Raw genomic sequence first — 15,291 nt, 5'->3', positions numbered from 1 at the left:
AGTAGGCCATGTTAAGTTGTTTCACTGGTGTTAGAGGAAGGGTTTTCCGAGTTAAATGAGATGAGTGAGTGCGAGTTGGCTGTTTTGTTTGTAATCAGGTTACATCACCCTGTGACGAGGCTGGGGTCCTGGCCATAATTGGAGATGTGCAGGCACTCAGTTATTCAGTAACACACACACACACAGCCTGTTGGTCTACTGTTAGCCTCGCTAGCCAGTGTCTGATCCATTTTATGTGCAGATCTGACACTGCTAGTTAACGCTGGCGAAACGAAGCTTCACCATCCACACTGTCTTGCTGCTGCTGCTTCTTCTCTCAGGTAAATGTAAGCTTTGAATTATGTGCAGTCATTTACGGTAAGATAGTCACCGTTAGCTAAACCGTGACGAAAATGTGCTTTATTGGGATGTAGCAGCTCAAAACATGACGTAAAGCTAACAAGAATAACATCGTCAATTCCAGAAAAGACTTATAAACATAGTTTAAATACAGGTTACTTGTAAAGGCTACTTTATTAGCAAGCAAAACGTAGTCACAGACAGGCGGCAGTTTGCAAACAGACCCAAATATAGTACAATAACTTTGACTTATCCCAAGGTAACATTAGCCTACGTAACACCAGTCTGTAGACCAGCCCAAGAATGGAGCTCCTGGCTCGGATAGAAACCTCCATGACAACACACCCTCTGTTCCAATATGGCGCACTTTTGATTCAGGTTAGGTTAGATATCAAGCTGTAATGTGACTCGGCAGTTCGGAAAATGAAGCCGGTAGTATCTCCTAATTTGTATTTGTATAACGTTTAAAAAAACAACGTTATTGAAGGTGGGTTTACAATTACTTGTAAACATACCCTGTCTTGTGTCAAATTGAACGGATGCATAACTAGTCTTTCAATTAAATTACAAAGAATATCCAAGGAAACAACAACAAATCTACCTTAAGTCAAAAACTAAATTGGCTAATGTTTAACCGTATATTTCATGTTCTGTGATGATGTCAAAAGTATATTTAGAGGCATACTAGAGTTTGCTATGTTCAATTGAGTTACAGCCAACAGGCCTTGATGTATGGTTTTAATTTGTGCCATAAAAAAGGCTTATCTACTTATCATCATATATTTCAAACCGACTTGCTACACAACACAACTGACATCTAGTGGTAGAAGCTTGCACAACGTCCTTAGTTTATCTCTTCTACAACAGAATTGAAAAGAGTGAATTGACCATTTTAAACTATGACATATTGACTTTGCCTTGAACAAAAAGGACAACAGCAGAAAATATGAGGGTTAAATAAAACAAAAAATACAATACACTAATGAAACTGACCAAAAGCTACTTTTTTCTGCTTTTTCTTTCCCCCCAAACGATCCGTCTTTCAGTTTTATCAGCCGAAAATGTCAGGAATTTTCACACTAGTTAACAAAGTATTTGTTGTTGCTCAGTGTTAAAAAACCAAGCCCTTTGGCCCTTCGTGACTTTAGCTGTGGGGCCCTTACTAGCACCTGAATATTTTCATTACTGGGTATGGAGTATGTTCGACTGACTTGAACATATTGGTGTTTTTTTTTACTCTGTGGACGAAACTGGCACTGTTCTTTGCCTATTATTAAATCAAATGTCAAATCGTAACTGTTTGATAAGTAAAATCTTTAACTCAAGCAAGCGAGCAGTGGAGGGTGGGAAACTGATGTAAACACAAACTTGTAATTCATCAGCTGTGCCTCTCTTTCTCTACGTCTTTCTCTCCCTCTTTCTCTCTTCAGTGTGACTGTTTGTCTCATGGCCGCCCTCCTCAGACGTGGGCTTTTCGTGGCCTTGCATCACGCCCTTGGGCAAGGCAGCCACTCAGTCTGCCACCCTGCACTGCCTGCTGCTCTTCTAGGTAGAGTAACCTGTTAGCTCCTGTATTAACGTGTCCCGGTGCGACTGTTGGCTTTCTCTCTCTCTCTCTCTCTCTCTCTCTCTCTCTCTCTCGCTCTGTCTGTCTTTTTTACTCTCTGCTCCTTTCCCTCCGTGTCAGCTGAAACACTGCCTCACATTTTTGCTTCTCTCTTTAAGTTTCAGTGTCAGTTTTGTGTATCAGGGGTCAGTCTGTGGTGATACATTTGAATCTCTGAACAGGGCCTCCAAGTTGCGTTTATGTCCAAACATGCAGTGCATTCTTTTCAATTCTTCCTCTGCAAAACCTTGGTGTAGTCATTTATTTAATAGACGGAAGAAACTAAAGCATTGTTTCCTAATTTGGTGTTAAGGACCTTCACTTGCCCACTTCAAAACTAAAATCATGCTTCAGCATCCACATCTTAAACTACTCATATTAAAAGTGAGCATTAATAAACGTTCTCCTTTGATCAAATACATTTTTAAAAAGCCTCCTTTTGTTCCAAACGGTGACTTGTGTGTATCGTTCGTCCCTAATAATAATGTATCTGCTCCTCAGATGTTTAAAGCCAGAAATGACTGAGTATCTTCAGATGTTGTTTGCAATTTATTTTGGTTAAGACTGAGCTCGAGGGTGAAGCACAATATGGACATACTGTATGATTAAAATTAACTATCAAGTTTTCAGCAAACACAAAATCTGGGGACTTGTATGGAAAAGGATCGGGGCCACATGAGATTTTTGTTTGTTTGAGATCTGACCAAAAGTCGACCGAAAAAAACCCACTTTGGGCCCTAATGCTCTTCCGTAGACTTCTGTATCACTCTCAAGGATGTCTTTCATTGGGTATTTCCTTTATTCAAGGTGACTGGATTGATGTTTCATTGAAGGAATGAGTCATCCATGCAGCATAGGATATCACTGTGTGTCCATGCCTGTTAACCAATGTCCTTCAAAGTCTTCATTAACAGCTGGAATCCCAAACGGATCCTGACTTCCTCATCTTGTCTCGAATGCTGTTCATCATGTTAACCTGTGTTGTTTCTCCCTCTTGTCTGCTCCCCTTCATCCAGCCTAGATCTTGGTTGTAGCCCTGCTGTGAGGTGGTTTGGTTCTACTGGTGGAGCACCTCTCTCCAGCAGCCATGTCGGGCTTCAACCTGCTGCATCTAATAACCAAGAGTCAGCCTGTGGCTCTGAGGCCCTGCAGTCTTCCCTCAGGTCCACTGACTGGGTGCTGTGTGCCTGCTGTGCTCTGCCTCTCTAAAGCCTTAACAGCCGGCTGGTGTGTCCGCATGTCTTTACTGTCCCAGTGTACGTGTGTTCACAGCGCTTCTAGTTCTTTTCTCACATTTGATCGGCCCCCTCTGGGAATGCCCATCAAATCTTTGCAGTAAACGGCTCTTGAGAGCTCCTACTGGAACTCAATTCTTGTTAGGTAACAGTATTGGAAGCAGGGGGTATCAAAACGTCACGGTACTTGGTCAGATTCTTAGTCTTATTTACTCATTCTTCGATCAGATATTGCCTAAATTAAAAGTCTGCTTTAATATATCTTATTATCTGTATATAAGATATGAAAAACAATGAAATATAATAAAATATATTATAAAAGAAGTGGAATGTAATACACCTAACCCATTACATTACCGATAATAAGATGTATCTGCTTTTTTATGTATGCATTCACGTCCAAATAAATACAAAATAGGTCTTAGAATACAAATAACTCACAGCTATTTTTTAACGACAACGATTCAGTGTGACATGAATCCTCCATGTGACATTCAAATCAAATCACAGCCTAGAAAAAGGAGTTTTGAGGAGGTTTGAATTCTCAGTTAGTACTTAGAATTTGTTTTGGGGAAAAAAAGAGTCCATCTTTCAGGGAAAGGTTCTGAAAGGCTTTGCTTATTTTGCAGTTTGCCCTACAAAGGGCTTTGAAGAAAACTGAAAAAGCTCCCTTTTCTCTTCATAAAAACTGTGTTTCGTTATTAGCATTGGCAGTACTACACTGCTCTTTGCTGGATAACACTGAAGTGTGGTTTGATTTCATTATGGCATTCAATTAAAAATCGCAATAGGAACAAATCATACATTTTTCAATAGGTTTGAATAGGGTTTTTTTTTTAGGCATTTCAAATCTTCCAAAGTGGTATGCCTATATTTATGAAAGTAAATAGTTATTATAAGAGATACTCAGTGGAGTTCTCAATGTAAAATGTTTTTTCTAAAAAGTCCTTCCAACCATAGCAATCCACAAAGGCTTTCTGCTTTTGTGTATACCAGTATTTTTAACCATGCAAACATTAGAGCAATTGGTGGTGAAAATTCAGCTAGGTATTTTCTTTTAGTTTTAAATATATATATATATCTCCTCCTCTGTTGAGTGTGTAGCTCTCCGCACATGCTACTACACATGCTAACAGAACAATAAATATGACCCACGCTTTGCTTCCTTGCAGCTTGCACGCACTAACTCTTGTGTTTTTGTTTAACTTTGCACTTTAATGTTCTGAATGTTTCATTCCTAATAGGTTCTTTTATTCGACAAAACTAAGCTGTTTTATTATGTTTGGCCCAGCACAATCTGCATCAATTACCCTTGCAGAATTAAAGTTCATTATGGAGCAGTGAGCGTGTTCAGACATTGATATTGGAGCTAAGGAATGGCTTTTAAATGTACTCATCAAGACCTTAACCACAATATCGAGTGTGTCCTGAAAAGCTGGCACTGACACATGAAAGCAATATGTCGCTGAGACAGGAAACGGTTGTTTTTAGCATGAGATGGTTTCTTTTTGCCATCAAAAGACGTGGATACTTATTTAGTTTTGTCCCACTTTGTCCCCTCAGGAGCATGTAGAACGAAGAAGACATGGCCCGTGAGCTTCCCTAAGGAGGAGCTGAAGAAGCGCCTCACTCCGGCGCAATACCATGTGACCCAGGAGAGAGGAACTGAGAGGTAGGACCATAAACACCTTTTCATTAAAGTGACATGGCTTATTTATGGCTACATTTTTGATGACAAACTACATATTGGTACATATTCCCACGTGCCATTCGATGTTCGCAAGTTTTTATGTCACGTTCAAAGACAGATAGTTCAAATGTGCACTGATTGTACATTTGGTTACAAATCCTGGCCCAGAATCTGCTTTAAGCCGTAAAATCACCCAAAATATTGGAAACAAAACAACTGTTCATCATGTGGAGCCCTTTAAGTTCACTAATACATCTGTTTCCCACAGTGCCTTCACTGGAGGCTTCACTCATAATAAAGATGAGGGGACCTACACCTGTGTGGTCTGCGGCAGCGCGCTGTTCAAGTAAGTGTATATTTGTGCTAGAAAATATGCAGTTTAATGGAAAAACTGCATATTGGGAGACACGTTGGGAGACATCTTTACAATAAAACAATGTCAGATGAGACAATGAAATGAACAGAACTATATTTGTGTTTCCTTTTATAGCTCGGCCACTAAATTTGACTCAGGATCAGGTATGTTGAAACACGGTTGCACACATCTCTTCCCTGCGTCTTCCCTGGGTTTAATTATGAATTGAGCAGGTTGCATCCCTGGAGCCTATTTTTAAAACTTTATATAATATAGTACAGCACGTCTTAGTTAAAGCATGAAGTGCACCGTGGATCAGGGATAGGCAGTGGACTTCAGTGGCTGCATCTGCTTTTCTGCACCATTATTTGCAGTGCATTGATTTATTATTGTAGGAACAGACATGTTTTGTACTGCTCTCTGTGGTCTCATATCTTGGTAACCAAAAATGTGAGTGTAAAGTTGTGAAGTAAAAAATATATACATAAACATATCCTATTAGCTTCTATTTAAACATCAACAAAGATAAAGATTTAAAACCAGAAACAAGGAAGCATTCGACATAATACATCACTGAAGACTACATGAGGACTCATAAATTGCTGGCAGTTTGTTGTGAATATGCTGAGCTTTGTATAACAGTCTGAGACAAGAAAGCAGTCAGTCAGCAGGGGGCACAAACATCACAGTCTTGCTTCCAATAACCTTTGGCTCTAACAGTGTGTGTGTTACTCCTCAGGGATGAGGTAGGGTTCCTGTGAGGGAGTGAAAGTCAAGCATACGCATGTCTTGACCCAAGTGTGAACCAAAAAAATCAAGAGGTTTAATTTGGTCTTTAAATCAGACACACAATGTACGACCAGTGCTGCATGTCTGTCCTCCTGTCTGCTGAACTGTTCCTAACACGACACCGTCATGCTTTCAGGTTGGCCGTCTTTCTTTGACCTCATGAAGGAGGAGTCCATAACTGTGACGGATGATTTCTCCTACGGGATGCACAGAGTGGAGGCCACCTGCAGCCAGGTACACTGAACACATCCGATGTGGACTCCTTCAGCACAGAGTAACTGATAGAATACATTCAAAGCAGCAGCAGAAAAAATTGACTTTACTTCGTATCAGGTCACTATTCTCCCACATGCATTGTCGAGATAGGGAGTTACAGGGCATAGCATCATGTTAAGACCATTATTAGGCCTGTGTGCAATAACGCAGCCCCCCTTAGCCATGAAAAAATGTCATCTAGTCATCAACGTATGTGCCAGCCATTCTTGACACCACCCCAAAAGGCTTCTCCTGTAATCATGTTCTCCAAAAAAAGCTTCAGCTCGATATTTCCCATTATATTTCAGTGTGGTTCTCACCTGGGACACCTGTTTGATGATGGACCAAAGCCCACAGGAAAAAGATACTGCATTAACTCGGCCTCGTTGGGTTTCCAGCCAAAAGACGCCGCCTCCAGCTCCGAGGGTGGAGCAGCCAGCAGCTCTGCGAGCGACGGGAAGACAGAGCTCTGAGAGACACTGCTTTTGATTCACGTATAGGTGTTTATGTTGTGAGAATAAGAAAGGTGCTCAGGCGTCAGCCACAGACCACGTATAATCCTTCACAAGCTTCCAAAGCAGACAAAGACACAGCTGATCGCCGAAAAGGGAACTTCGCTTCCCCTAACACTCTTTAATTTCCAAGGTCGTAGCATTTGGCCTGCTGATTTAAACATGGATGAAGTGCTGTGTAGTTGTAGAACTTTTTTTGTATTCTAAAATATTTTATTAGAGTATATTTTTGAAGTGATATTTGATACTGAGAGGTAGGTTTAATGTATTTGTCTATACAGGGTCCGGTCAATATTCACACAGGCAGTGACAGAGAATACTTTGACAGATTTTTGTGGACAAATAAAGTACTGTGGCCTTCAGGTCACTTGCTTTAATTGTCGCTTCAGTTTTTTGCAGTGGAAAATATTTTCCGTTTGTGTTCACAGCTTGCAATAAAACAGTTACTGGATGAATACAATCTGGAGAAATGCTGACTTTCTTATTTCATGTTTCAAAAGCAGGTATTCAAAGTAGTCTCAGCTCAAATTGTTCTCATTAGTTTCTTTTCGGTTCTGGTGTCCCACTCTGGGGTTCTAGGGGTGAAAAATAAATGTAAGTCTGATGCGCTTTATTTATTATGAGCCGTTAAATGCTCTTTTGATACCAACGAATCAACTGATGCTAGAGGCAAAAGGAAAAGCCAAATCAATGAACCGCTACTAGATTTGAGTAAGTTCACAGAAACAAAAAGGGATAACAAAACTGGCCTTTGTTTTCATCTCATGCGATAAAAACAGAATACAAAAGTGGCCATGCACAAATTAAAGGAGCACTATTCTATTTACTGCCCCACTCCAAAAGAAGAAAGGTCTTGTTTTAGGGTACCGGGTTTTCCAGTTATTATTGGAGACTAGTAGCTTAGTGTTACTAGTAGTAACACTGGGAGTCACAGAGGTTGGAGGTATGGCGTGTGGGGCCGCCATGCAGCGTGTGATATCAGCCCATCAGTAGCTCACGGGCTGAGTGTGGGAAACGCTGATGGCTAAGCCTCAGCAATGAGAGCGTTTAGGTTCTGGATGCAATAAGGAATATTTTAAAGTGAGGTGTGTTTAGACTGCAGAGTGGCAGTATAAAGCGTGGGTGGTGGGGAAGGGGTCAGGGACAGCTGGATGATTTTAAAGCGCCAACATTTTACAACATGTCATCTCCGTCCTGAGGTCACACAAACATTGGGGGTGCATCGGTAGGAGGAAATGATCTATTTACAGATGAGATGAGTAAGAAAGGCTGGGGAAAGATTCCTTAAGTTCTGTTTTGGGGGCACTTAGCGGAAGAAGCAGTTCAGGGATCAATTATAAACCTGGGGGCTGCGGGATCTTCTCTTTGTACCCACTGTTGACTTTACAGAATCTGGGACTGAACGACAGGTAGTCTTTAAAAAGACATGTCAATGCTGTAACACTGACCAGGGCTACTGGGGCATCTATCCTAAAATCCTTTCCCTCCAAACATACATCTGGAGGAAGAGAGTAGATCAAGGCTATAAGGCAGCCACAGGGAAGAAAGGAGATATGAGGCCACCCAAGAGTTATTTATAGAAATAGCAACAAGTCCTCAGACCGTTCGGTACTACTCTCTGTCCTGAGGGCTGTGGGAAACTGAGGCAGTGTATTAGTATTTCCATCCTTCGATCCCCAGATTTGGTACTTCCTTGGTTCATGCAGATTATCATGTCTCTCGAATTGAAAAACTTACCTTTGATAAGAGGATTTCACACCAAACCAAATGCATTATAAATAAGGATCAATCTGCCAAGAAGATAGTTCGTTCTGCTCAACAATACAGTCATCACTAGCTCAAAATAAATGAAATTGAGCTTCCTCTACCTCCCCCTCTTTACTACCACTACTAACAGAGCAAAATAGATAATGTGTCTCCGCCTTGGCAACACAGGCTGCTTTCCCTCGGACTCTGAGCAGCTTATAGATAATGTCAGTCTGGGTTGGTGAGTGTTGCTGCTGTTTGCGTAGTGACCTTGTTGACTTTGAGTCTGCACTCACATTCTTCACATTCCCCACAGCCATCCTCACCCATCCACCCCACCATCACCACTCCCACCCAGATCCTCAGAAACCAGTCTACCCATCGCACAACCTTTCACCAAGAAACAGGCCCAAGGAAAACATTTCTCAGAGTGGTAGGTGCCGTGGACCCACGCATCATCTAAGGGGTGGTAGAAAAATTCAATAGCCTACCTGGTTTCATAATATCAGAATCAGTTTTATTGCCAAGTAGGTTTGCATTCACACAATTGTTTTTGGAATCTAATGGTGCATATATTAATATACTAATAAGAATAAAGGAGTAAAAAAATACAATATACATAATATGCTAATATACAGTAAAACTATTACCCAGAGAATATATAAAATAAGTATTTTTTATTTGTATAATATAAATATGTCAAAAGCAAGCATAATAAGACTATCAGCATAACAATTGACTAAAGTATAAGTTTGACTAAATAAGAGAAGTGTGTCGCATGCTACACAGGTACCAAGGCCGTAAATGAAGACGAGACTTATCGATGTGCTGTGTCAGCTAATAAGAGACTCATTGGTGAGTTCAAAAAAGAAATGGCATTTTGGGATTTAATCCTCAAAAACATTCTTTGAAAAATTAAGTAAACACGCTGACCACTTTCATGCTTAGATTTGCAAAAGGCTAGCAGCTATAGCCAAGCAGCTAGCACAGCACTGCCGCGGGGTGTTTATATGCGAGATTCTTGGGATAGGATACGTTAAAGATAAGATAATATTTATTTAAATCATGTATGTTACAGGAGGAGGCTTCATTGTACAGTATGCACCATATTTCTGACACATTCCTTCTTTAAGAACTTGTTTGACGTCAGCCATTTGCAGTTCCGTTAGGTTAGCAGGACAATGGGGTCTTGCTAAGTGTGCTCTCAGAAATATATTATTTTCGACATTCTCACATATTCTTTTTAGGTTTTTTTTTAGGTTAACATGTCTTTCACACATTGCATTTCATTATTATCAAGGATGGGTTATATTTGAAGCTTAGTGTGTTGGAAGAGATAGCAACATCCCTTCTGCATAAAGCCGTTCTGAGGTCAGGCATGTAGAACATACATGGATGTGTGTATGCAGGAAGGGGGGAGGCGTTGTTCCAAAGTGATACCAATGACCTGGACACTCTTAATGTGGATTAGGGAAAAGTTAAACATCCGCTGGTTGAGACACGCCTGGAGCATGTGAAAAGAAAGACACCTAGCCTGTTGGCTTTGAAGTGAGTAGACTCTAGCAGCAGCTGCTGCTGTCACTTCTGTGTGTCTGCCCTGTAGAGTGAGCAGCATTTCCTCCCTGCTTAAGGCATCTTCATAAGAAAAGTAATATTTTCCTTGAGAGCTTTCTGGACTTTTAACATCAAATAAGAGAGGAAAAATATCATCTGTTCTGAAGTGTGCTAAATGTTCCTGCTGGATGAAAAGAAGAAAGCCTGGGGAATTGTTTGATTTGACACATCTAGCTTGTACAATCCAGTCACTTAAAGGACTACATATACAAATATAGGCAGTAATGTCTCTTTGGGTCTATTATGTAAATGTTTATTTCCTGCATCTTCACTTTGTCATTTCATTTCAAGGTGGGTGGGCTTGAGTCTATCTCAGCCAGCTTCAAACACCCTGGACAGGTCTGGACACTTCATTGCAGACATTCAGAAGAAAGACCTGTCCCGAAAACGCACTCACGACAAAGGAGTGCAACTCTGAAAGGTTATCAAAGCTACATCCCTTTTGTATTTTTTTGCAACATTTTGTGATGATTGCACATTTCATGGTGCAATATAATCCATCAGTTTCTTGCATGTAATTGATTGGCCAAGGCTGTGTGTTGCTGGATGATGTGTTATTGCTTTTGACAGGTTTAACTCTGGTTCCATCATAGCAGTGTTTGAACAATTGGGCACCTGATGGGTTGTGACAATTTTAAAAAAGGTTTTTACTCAAAATCTTTATTTTTTCCAAAGGGATTCATGGTTCCCTGAGGATGAATCCTAATGACTTTTGTGTTCCTGGCTTTTTACCTGGCGTGACTAACAGATTGACCACAAAGGATAAAGTTTGGAACAGATATTCAGTGCAGCTTCAAAGCCCTTAGTGTATCTGGACACTATTTCTTTACTCGCTGTAGCCCCTTTCATAAATGCGTTGCAACCCTGAAATTAGGTAGACTTAAATTCAAGGGACGGCAAGAGATTTAGTTTTTGTCAGCCTATTGCCTTGAGTTCATATGAGAATTGACCTAGCGTCAGCAAACCATCTGTGTCGATGCAGCAATCTCATTAGCATGAATAAGGAGACGGAATTCATTTTTCAATGATGCTAATCTCGGTGTGAGTTGCACCCAGTTCTCCTGATGCAGATCAGAAACAACATTCAGAACTATTAACTTCAAAATGTAGTGAGAAATGTCCCAGTCTCATGTCCCATAATGGTAAACACTTTTTTTAAAAAAGCAAAAGTAGCTGTAATGCATGTTTCCTTAAGAGTAAACACAGTGTTCTTACATTAACATACACACAATGCCCAGTAACATGTTTACAGGAATATCAAAGTAAACATACAAATGATTTGAAGTTACAATTATTAACTTAACATGTAAATATTTTATCAGACTGCAGAGTTGTAATATTTGCAGGGTATGTGGAATGAACAGTCTCATGTTGTGGAGGGACATCGAGAGGCTCTGGGGGCCTTGAGGCCAGCAGATGGAGCCTTCTCCCTGGCAGCAGTCTGCACCAGTGTGCCTAATGGGAGATGGCCGGGTATTACTGTAAACAAAAGACAAAGTTCTGCTCAGTGCCTTTTTGAGATTCTGTTTAAAACTGATCATAAAATTACACGCAATGAGCATTTTTGTGTACCTGCACATCAGCATCACAGCAACATACAGTTACTTCAAAAAGGTGGAGAAAATCTTTGTTTATAATCTGAATATGATGAGATCTCAAAGCACCTTTTCACCGTATTCTCTTTGGGGAGCTGAGAAAGATCCCTGGTTGCTATGTGGCATATGACCTCTGTGGGTGTGGTGGCTGGATTCCACAGCATATCCATTGGAGTCATTAGCTCTGCCTTAAAGGTCACTGTTTTTTTTTTTTCCTTCACTATCGCTTTCCTCTGTATCTCCCAAAGGAAGTAAACACACCATTTTGTGACAGAAAACACTCCTTGGGTGAAGGAGAATCCCTACTGTGAGGTTCAGAACTCATGTTGGTGTATAGTTCCAACTTAGAAAATGTAGTCAACCTGAGCTTCCTGTTTCAGCTCCATTTAAAGCACTGACTTCATACACAAAAGGTTAGAACGTGAACGCTTCCGGTCAAAGGGCGCAGAGCAATTAAGTAGTGTCAGCTGCCTGGTTATACAGGAGGCCAAATTAGAATAACATGGAAGCAATGAAGGGACTTGAGTGCTAGTCCGGTTAAGTAATTAATCTTAATTGGAGACGACATGTAAATAGAAAAAAACGGCATTTTCAGTTTGAAAAAGGATCAGTGTGTCCACGGAAAAAGGGTCGCACTGCTTTCTCCAGGCAGACCTCATTGGAGTCAATCAAAACTCTTTCTCAACAACTTTTTGTAACCTAACATGATTTAACAATTGTGGTAAAAAGAGATCATTTTCTTTCTGGACTTTCTTTTTATTTCTTCTATAGATCAGGTCTATAGTCAAGACCTCTCAAAAGTATCATATGTAACATTGAATTGTTAAATAGTCAACAAAAAAACATCAACTTTTCAGAAGTCTGTAATTGTCATCAAGGTTACAGTGGCGATGTATTCCCTTTGACTTCTTCGGAGTTATGGGGGTCTGCGAGAATAGGTCATAAATTGACTTTAATTTGAATGTTAAATTATATTTGTGATGCATTTTAAATATTTGTTGTTTTTTATTACAAATTATACCAAATGAATGATTTAATACATCAAACTTCTTGATCTTAGGTTTTTTAGAGAAACAAGCTGAGCAAACGTTTGAGCAAACAGATTTGCCACTTAGATTTAGATTTATCACCTGCCGAATATCTTTTGTAGAGGATTATACTTTCGGAGAATCTAGCCCCTGGTGAAAACCTGTTGAACATATCTTATGTATCTGAGGAACTAGCAGCAAAAAAAGGAGAACAGTGATTTCTTACATAAAAATGGTTTATTTAGTTTTTCATTTTACAGGTGTTTTGTTTCGGAAAGGACGAGATCTCTGCGAGTTATTCTGCTCCGGGTAAAACCTCCTGAACATTTGGATCTTATGCTATCTAAGGATAAAGCTGAGGAAACAGACATCCTGTATACGCCAAACAGCATTGGATAAACACAGATTTTAACATAAAAGTGGTTTCATTTAAAGTTAAATTTAATCCTACAAAAAGACTCAGAGACAGTATGAGCTCAGCATTCTTCACACTGTTGTCTTACTGTTGGTAGTACTGATATGTGATATACCTTAAATCCACATACAGTGATTTGTTGACTGACTGGCAGATTGATGGCCGTCTCTATTGCTGATATCAGATCTGGTGTACCACACAGTGTGATGTTGGCCGTGTGCTGCTCGGTGTTTGTGGACAAACATAGGTCTGCATGGAGCTGGTCGGCGGGGGGGCAGGTCAGCGGGATCCTGGGAACGAGACCTGGCTTCACTTGCTTCATGCTCGTCCACTGCATTGGAGCGGCCGCCTTCTTGGTGGTAGGACAAGCAGCAGAAGGTGGAGGAGGGGGTCTCGACCTGCCTCTTATCTTTTCCCATTGCCAACATTAAACAATGGCTATCAGATGCACCTAGGTCATGAGTGTGGAAGATCTGATGTAACATGCCATGGATCCTGAAAGAGCCTGTAGTGTCTAGATCTGAGGTGAAGTAAAGTTCATTTAAAGAGGTGAAGAGTAACGACGTCTGGCGCAATATAAAAGTCACTGCGATGTAAAATCTCCGAGACTATTTATAGATCAGAGTAGGAGCTAAGTGACTTCCAGGAATGGTTGAGCATTGAGGAGGGAGAAACTGTATATTTTATTGGTTTAAGGACAATCTTGTGGGCGCGAGATCCCGAAAATCTGTCGGAAAATAATGTAATCTGAGAGTAGATAGAAGTAAAATTCCTTAAAGAGTCTGAATTTTGGCAGACGGCGTCTTTGCATACTCCACCATAAATGCATCACATATGTGCTCCTGCTCTGACGGAGCCTGGGAGGAACATGTCTGGAGGGGAAACAGTTAAAACTGACTCTGGGTGGCAAAAAGGCTGCAGTCAAACTCAAAAACAAAAATGGAAAAGGGATTCAAATGTGTTTTTTTGCTGCGATTACCACTAGTTCTCAAAAAGGAAGGAGTATATCATGCAAGTATAAGATGTACAAAGTCAAGACATTGTCCAAACGATTGAAGCATAAGAAAATGTTTTTCTAAAACTAAGGATAAGGATACTATAATATATGACTAGCATTATTCCATAGCTTTGTTAGAATAAAAGAATAGTATGAAAATACCAACACCTCGGTAGTAATGTGTGTATCTCCCGGATCATTGCTCATTGGTTCCTACTGAAGACGATCTTTAAAAGCACATCAACAATACACTGTTTTATTTATACAAAACGCTTAGCAAATTCCATAAACAGTCAGTAAATATATTAATATTTTCTATTTCCATTTTTTCCTCTCAAAGATAAAGGTGATCAAATCCTTGTTTATTGAGTAGAGGCTTGGTAAGATTTCCCACAGTTCTAAGAAGAACTTTGCCATAAACTGTTACTAATTATAAAACTTAATTCTCAATTTATCTTTTGGGCACTTAAAACAAAGAAGGTAAAAGGTCACTGCAGAACAGTCCTCTGTGTGTCCCTGCTGCTCAAATCAGTATCCACTCGTTCGCAGAAACACACACAAAGCTTTCCATTTCATTGCAATAACACATTTATTTCCTTGTTTCATTGTGCTCAAGCAGAGCTGTGTGCCAGGCACAGACGTGTGCGTGAAACCACCCCCTGGTAATGGATCTGTGCAGCCATTGATTGTATTGGTTTGATGCTGACGCCGCTCTGTCTGAAGGGGAGGGGTCTGCACAGAAACCCCTTCTTTGGGGGTCCAGGAGCTGTTTTTTTTTTTTATGAATGAAGTGAATACCAGCGAAGAATCAACCACACATTCTCTCAATAAATCCACTGTCTCTGGCGGGGGGGAAGTTATGAAAATAAATGTTTTGTACACATTTGAATGATTTCCCTCAGAATGTGGCTGATTGTAACTGAGCATTAAGTTACTTTTGCTCTCAGCGGTGAGTGTTGTGCAGTGAGAGCAGGCTGCAGGACCGTGGGAAAGGTCCTCCACGTAAGGCACTTTATTCTTTGTGTCTGTTGTTCTTGTGTAATTGATCTCACTCCACGTCCACGGCGGAGAGCTTCAAAGCTACAACACACTTTTTATGGCTGCACCATTCTACC

The 15,291-nt window shown here is 40.4% G+C and overlaps 1 protein-coding gene across 3 annotated transcripts; it reads left to right on the top strand.

Moving 5' to 3' along the window:
* The first annotated feature begins 132 nt into the window (after positions 1-132).
* Positions 133-7,241, top strand: msrb3 (methionine sulfoxide reductase B3). Of its 3 annotated transcripts, XM_063905866.1 has the most exons (8): positions 153-320; positions 1,770-1,888; positions 2,962-3,108; positions 4,744-4,852; positions 5,139-5,216; positions 5,361-5,389; positions 6,151-6,248; positions 6,578-7,241. In XM_063905866.1, the coding sequence occupies exons 3-8, from the start codon at positions 3,033-3,035 to the stop codon at positions 6,740-6,742; spliced, it is 555 nt and encodes a 184-aa protein (XP_063761936.1). In that variant the 5' UTR covers positions 153-320; positions 1,770-1,888; positions 2,962-3,032; the 3' UTR covers positions 6,743-7,241. The 3 variants fall into 3 exon arrangements, with proteins under 3 accessions (XP_063761934.1, XP_063761935.1, XP_063761936.1); XM_063905864.1 differs by lacking the exon at positions 2,962-3,108 and having other exon boundaries at positions 133-320; XM_063905865.1 differs by lacking the exon at positions 1,770-1,888 and having other exon boundaries at positions 138-320.
* Positions 7,242-15,291: the final 8,050 nt, after the last annotated feature.

This window comes from Eleginops maclovinus, chromosome 17 (assembly GCF_036324505.1).
Source record: "Eleginops maclovinus isolate JMC-PN-2008 ecotype Puerto Natales chromosome 17, JC_Emac_rtc_rv5, whole genome shotgun sequence".
NCBI lineage: Eukaryota > Metazoa > Chordata > Actinopteri > Perciformes > Eleginopidae > Eleginops > Eleginops maclovinus.
The sequence above is the reverse complement of the archived record's forward strand: the minus strand, read 5'-3'. Positions and strand labels throughout refer to the sequence as shown.

Excerpts from the sequence above, each read along its gene's own strand:
- msrb3 (XM_063905864.1), top strand. The coding sequence starts at position 1,786 with ATGGCCGCCCTCCTCAGACGTGGGCTTTTCGTGGCCTTGCATCACGCC. Across the intron at positions 5,390-6,150 it reads TAAATTTGACTCAGGATCAG|GTTGGCCGTCTTTCTTTGAC; the intron begins GTATGTTGAAAC and ends TCATGCTTTCAG. Across the intron at positions 6,249-6,577 it reads TGGAGGCCACCTGCAGCCAG|TGTGGTTCTCACCTGGGACA; the intron begins GTACACTGAACA and ends ATTATATTTCAG.